Source organism: Galeopterus variegatus, unplaced genomic scaffold (assembly GCF_000696425.1).
Source record: "Galeopterus variegatus unplaced genomic scaffold, G_variegatus-3.0.2 Scaffold15, whole genome shotgun sequence".
Taxonomy (NCBI): domain Eukaryota; kingdom Metazoa; phylum Chordata; class Mammalia; order Dermoptera; family Cynocephalidae; genus Galeopterus; species Galeopterus variegatus.
The window spans coordinates 1,246,059-1,251,837 of NW_007726126.1; the positions used below are offsets into that span (position 1 = coordinate 1,246,059).

Genomic DNA, 5,779 nt, shown 5'->3' on the forward strand with positions numbered 1-5,779 from the left:
CGCTTGGTCTGATTAGTTTTCTCAGATCGATTCGCTTGGTCTGATTAGTTTTTTTTTTTTTTTTGTCTTTTTGTCTTTTTTCCGTGTCCGGCAACGGATCGCAACCCTCAGTGTTGCCCCCGTACCGGACCGGGGACCGGCGACGGGATCGCAAGCCTCGGCGTTGCTCCCGTGCCTCGCTCAGCCAGTGAGCGGGAGCCGGTCTGTACATGGGATCCGAACCCTCGGACGGGAGCGCTGCCGCGCTTCCCAAGCGGCGCACTATCCAGTGCACCACTGGGCCGGCCCGAGCTGGGGTGCTTTTAAAGCTAGAAGTTGCTTGGAGGTTTCAAAGCTTGAAAATCCCGATTTTACTTTTATTTCACAAATCTAGGCCCCCTAAGGAGGTCACTAGGATGAAGGCTAAACATGGGGCAGGCTCCCTGAGCCTGGGTTTGTAATAAAAAACCCTACAACTGACCTATGGAAACGAACCAGCACGACAGGAGTGTCATTTCTGTCAAGTATCTTTTTGTGCAGGCATTGTTTTCCAGTGGACAACATCCTACCACATGTTCAATACAGGAACTAACAATACAGGAACTACATGGGCAGCCCCTTAGAGTTTCTCGTAAGTGCCATAAAAGATTGCTGACTATCTATGGCAATAGGGGAATGGGCTGGAAGTTGTCCCTGTGACCTCTTCCCCACGACCTTGAGTCACTTTAGCAGCCACTGTGCCTCCTACTGGTCACCTATGATTCGGGTTGTAATGAACTAGTGGCGCTAAATGTGTTCAGTTCATCCGAAGAGGTTATAAGGCCTCATTTTTTAAAAGAGACAATAGAAATGGCTTGATCTATAGAAGGGAGCATGAACAGTGACAGATGGCATCTTTGCTCCCAGTGTATCCTTGTGGGGTAGGGTGAGGATGCAAACCTACAGGGAAGATCTAGGGTAAGGCCAGCTCTGTTCCTTCCTAGCTGTGCATTCTTAGGAAGTCACCTCACTTCTTTAGGCTTCAGCTTCTTCATGTGGAATTTGGGGATAACAATTTCTGACTCACGGGGTGATTGTAAGGATTGACTGAGATACTAATGTTCAGGGGAGCACATTGCCCAGAGCAGGTCCTCAAGGGACATTCTCTTATTTCCTTCCCTTCCTTCCACTTCCCTCCCTTCCTTTCTAAATACAGTATTACTTCTCTGCTTCCTCATTCTGCCTTTGATGAACCTAGAAAGGGAATAAAATCAGAGTAGAGTTCAAAATGAGAAGGGATTTGCTGGGCTGTGACTCGTAAGTGCTTGGCGGATTATCCCTGCAGTGTTAGGACTGCTAACAGCTCAGCTCTGGACCCTGCTCTAGTTTGGCTGGAGTCCAGCCAGCCCCTGGAAGCCCAAACTCTGAGTGAGGCTACAGCCAAGCTCTGCTTCCTCTTTTAAAAAGGCAGCAATAATAACAACAAAGAGACAACCTCTCTGGTTGGAAACAAGGTGAAGAGGCCAAAAAGCATTTCTGATGAAGGAAGAATCTTAGTTCCTACACTTCAAAAAAATCAAGGAAACCATTTTCCAGCCCCCCTATTTTAATGAGGAAGCTGAGGCAGGTGGCTGTGGGTGGCCAGGCAATGCCACAGGGTCCCATCTTTATGGGACACAGTGTCTTTTAGACCATCACAGACCACCGTAGTGCTTTTTGAGGGCCATTTTGTTTCATAACCTTTTTTTAATGGTCAAGTTTTCCACATTCAGGTCTTTCAGTACATTTTTTTAGGTCATGAATGGTCACTGTGAGGTCTTAAAGGCCAACTAAGCCTGAGGTATTTTTGATCTATGAAGAGGAAGGGAGGGAGAAGAAAACCAGGGAGGTGGAAGAAAAGCCCCCTGCAAGTGCTACTCTCTCTCTGAGGACGATGCTGAATCCTGGGGCTGGGAGGCTTACCGAAGGCTTCGGAGAGCCCAAACACCTTCTGGTTGTAGACGTCTGTCTTGTCCCAGATAAAATAGTAGGACAGGTCTGGGGCTGCAGCAAACCACTTCCTGAAGAGGCGGCCCTCAACTGCTACCATGAGGTGTACCTTCATGAGGTTGAAGGGGATGGTAGGGTGCGTGAGGCTGATTCTCAGGACAGATTTGTAGCCTGCGGTCCGGCTGCTCAGGTAGCTCAGCCTCATTTTGCAGCCAGAGATGGCGATTTCCTCCTGTAAGGCCTAGAGAGCAGAGACAGATCACAGCAAGTGACAGTCATGGAATCACCCAGGAGAGAGAAGATGGCCATGGCCCCATGGACTATAAGTGTTCAAGAGGCAGAGGAGAAAGCAGAAGGGGAGAAGGGGATAAGAGAACAAAAGAGGAGAAAGAATAAAGAGCAGGGGGAAGCAGAGGGTGAAGGGAGGGGAGGATGAGGAGGAAAAGGAGGTGATGGAGAAGGAAAAGACGTCAGAGAGCTGGTTTGCAGGGCCAGTTCCATGTGGTGTAACCGTGCATAAGGCGCCTCACCTCAGTGAGCCTCAGGCTCCTGCTCTGTACAACAGGAATGATAATGCTTAATTCACTGCATTATTGAGAGGAACACATAGGATAATGCATGTAAAATACCTAGCATCGTGCAGCCTCCGCTTCACGAACTGTGTCATCCTAGAACATTCCAGGAACCTCTGAATCTCAGTTTCCGCACTGGATGAGCGTGAGGATCGAGTCAGGTCACTTATATAAAATGCCCTGCACATAAACGTTACCAGTGGGACAACAGTGCTGCTGGTGCTGGAAGCAGGGAGCACTAGGAAGAAAAACCAGACTAATGTGGACAGCTGCCTAAGCAAGAAGGAGGGTTTCTCTTCCAAAACTTCCCTAAAATAAGATAGGCTTCAAATGGCTTTCCTTATCAGGAAAGTAAACAGAGATATGAGATGTTGAACAAACCAATTATGCAAAGTTGAGAGCACAGCCTGGTGAGGCCCTGCGGCTAAGGCCCCCAGTTCATCCCTAGAGAGGCTGAACTGGCACGTGGAAGTTCCGTGCACACCCGGCTCCAGTGCCGTGTTAGATGAACAGAGTGGTGGGACGGAAGCACTTGTCAGGTGCGACGGGCTCAGTTCCAAGATGGGGAGTTTCAGTGAATGCCAGGATGCCTAGGCACATGGCAAAAGCACTGGACTTTTATCAGCTTGATGCGCTGGGCTCTGTTTCAAGAAGGGTACATTAAATCAATAGAGGCTAACGTATTTCTTAAAGGGACAATGATTATTCAACCTTTATGTTCACAGAGGACTTGGGCTTTTTTCATTCTGTCCATTTCATAGAAGCGTGTAAACCCTCATCCCAATCCTACTCTTCTAAGCACAGGAAATTTTAGGGATTGGGCTAACTCCAAGGCAATCTGCCTAAATTACAGTTTATAAGTTCCAGGTAAAGCTGGCTGTACACCTGGTGAACTACAGGCAGGACTGAAGTGCCATCCTGATGCTCTCATAAATATTTACTTTCCCTAATGCATATCTCCCAGCACTCACAAAGGCTAACCAATGATAGTATTGAGAAAACCCAAGAGTTTGTTGTCATATATTTCCTGATTCTGATAATAAGCAAGGTTTGTGCCCCGACTGGGCACCCAGGTCAGGGAGCACTGTAAGGTGGGTGCAACCCTTAACTTCATTTATTCCAAAGTCCCTACTCCTGGGAAACATGTCTAGCTGGAGCTGAGCCAGGGTTGAGTAACAAATTACTTCTCTCCAACAAGTTCTGTCTCCACTGACAACCATTTCACAGGAAAGGTCAGCCTGGTAGTTGAGACAGGAGATAGGCACTGAATCTCTGAAAAGGACTGAGGTTTCAACCTGTGAGTGCAATGAGAATTTCAGAATGTTGCATTTTCTTCTTGTGGGCTGGCACTGGAAGCCACTCAACAGGGCACACGTGGAGATGTGTTTGCTCAGCCAGGCATGAAGTGTACACACATAAATGTATAAACTCCCTGCTCCACCTGCGCCAGCAATCCGTTAACATGCACATGGCCTGAACTCTCATTAGGCAGGCGAGTGGACGGGGCTTTCCCTGGGCTTCTCCACTGACATCTCTCCCCTACCTCAGCTTTCGTTTTTGCCATTAGAAATTGGGCTGGGGATGGTGGAGGAAATTCAACTCTGAAGAGCTTTGTTAGGCAAAGAATCTATCTTGACTTCCATCAGATTAAAATGCATCTTTCCCAATTACTTGCCATTAATGATAGTTAAGTAAAGCATTTGCATGTATAGATATGAGCCTAAGCAATTCTTAATTGGCACGAATGCAGTGTGTGTTAAATAGTCTGAATAATAATAGGTAAAATTTATTAAGCACTTACTAGGTGCCAGACATTGTGCTAAGCACCTCATATACATTTTTCTCATTTAATCTTTATTGTAATGCTCACTATTTGGGATGCTCTGGCTTATTCTTCTTGGTAGAACATATCATTGTAAATATTTTTTAACAGAAAAAATGAGAGAGGGGACCCTGGAGGCTGGGGAAAAGGAAGGTGGAAGGTTGAGTGGAAAGGGAGAGGGATTTATTATAAGCCAGAGTGTGCCAGGCAGTTAACAGGTGGTTGTGTGTCTTCAGTGAGTAAGATAGTGGCCCTCATGGCCTGACACCAGGTCCACTGTGGGGGTTGGCAGATGGATTCTGCATGGTGGGCTGATGGGGTCTGACCCAGCGCCATAGAGATGCATTCTCTCTTTCCACTGTCTTTGAGATCCTCTCCCAACCCCCAAATGAAATAAAGCATGATGAAATGAAGTTGGGAAAGCTGGGTACCTGAATTTCTGGCACAATAGGACCCTTCTCTGCACAGGAGCTGGCGAAGGACGTCAGCGGGGATGGGGAGACGACAGGGTTGGGGCGGGCGAAGTTGCTCAGGTCACAGCTGGGAATCTCGTTCTCCTCATGCCGCATGATGATGGTTTCCATGACAAAGAAGCGATCCCATGGCAACCAGAGGGTGTGCTCCTGTGTGATGAAAGGTGCCCGCTCGAACCGCAGGATGATGGAGACGCCACCACTGGTGACCAAGTCAAAGCTGTTTGGGAGGTGAGGGTTGAGAAGGAGAGGAGGGGGGAGCAGGAAAAGCAGGAAATGGGACAAGGATAAAGAGGAGAAAGAGAGACAGAGAAAGGAGAGAAGAATTACACCAAAGGGTCTGAGAACTTGTTGGGGGACATTCTCACACTTAAAGACTTGGCTGCAGCCACAAACAGTGACAGTGATTCCAGAAAGTCATTTTTTTTTTTTTTATCATGAAATGTATCACCATAGAGAATTTGCTGAAACCAAATTAACCACTTTATGGAGAACCATTTGCCAGGATACAGGACGGCCATTGAGTCCTCTGCTGTGGTGCTCCTGGTACTTATGGCCTTTTAACTGTACTAGAGTGGAAGCCTGGTAAAAAGTCAGAATAAAGCAGAATAGGCCGTGACCTGGGTGTTAGGAACCCTAAGCCTAGTGCTGGCTCTGCCATGAACTATTGTGTGATCTTGAGTAAGTCACTTAGCCTCTCTGATCTTCAATTTTCTCATTTGTAAAATGGCATGGCTCAAATGAATTATTCTTTTTTTTTTTTCCTTTTTGTCTTCTTTCTGTCCGGCAATGGATCGCAACCCTCAGTGTCGCCCCCACATCCCGCTCAGCCAGCGAGCAGGAACCGGTCTGGATGTGGGATCCGAACCCTCGGCGGGAGCGCCACCGCGCTCCCAAGCGGCGCACTGCAGCAGTGCGCCACCGGGCCGGCCCTCAAATGAATTATTCTTTTTTTTTTTTCCTTT

At 47.6% G+C, this 5,779-nt stretch overlaps 1 protein-coding gene across 1 annotated transcript in view; it reads right to left on the reverse strand.

The window, feature by feature from the left end:
* Positions 1 to 5,779, reverse strand: part of TENM4 (teneurin transmembrane protein 4) — a 223,589-nt gene that overhangs the window by 58,036 nt on the left and 159,774 nt on the right. Inside the window, exons 13-14 of the mRNA XM_008566153.1 lie at positions 4,773 to 5,034; positions 1,921 to 2,188 (exon numbers count right to left, since the gene is read on the reverse strand). Of these exons, the coding sequence (XP_008564375.1) occupies positions 1,921 to 2,188; positions 4,773 to 5,034 (530 nt within the window). The remainder of the gene's footprint in view (positions 1 to 1,920; positions 2,189 to 4,772; positions 5,035 to 5,779) is intronic.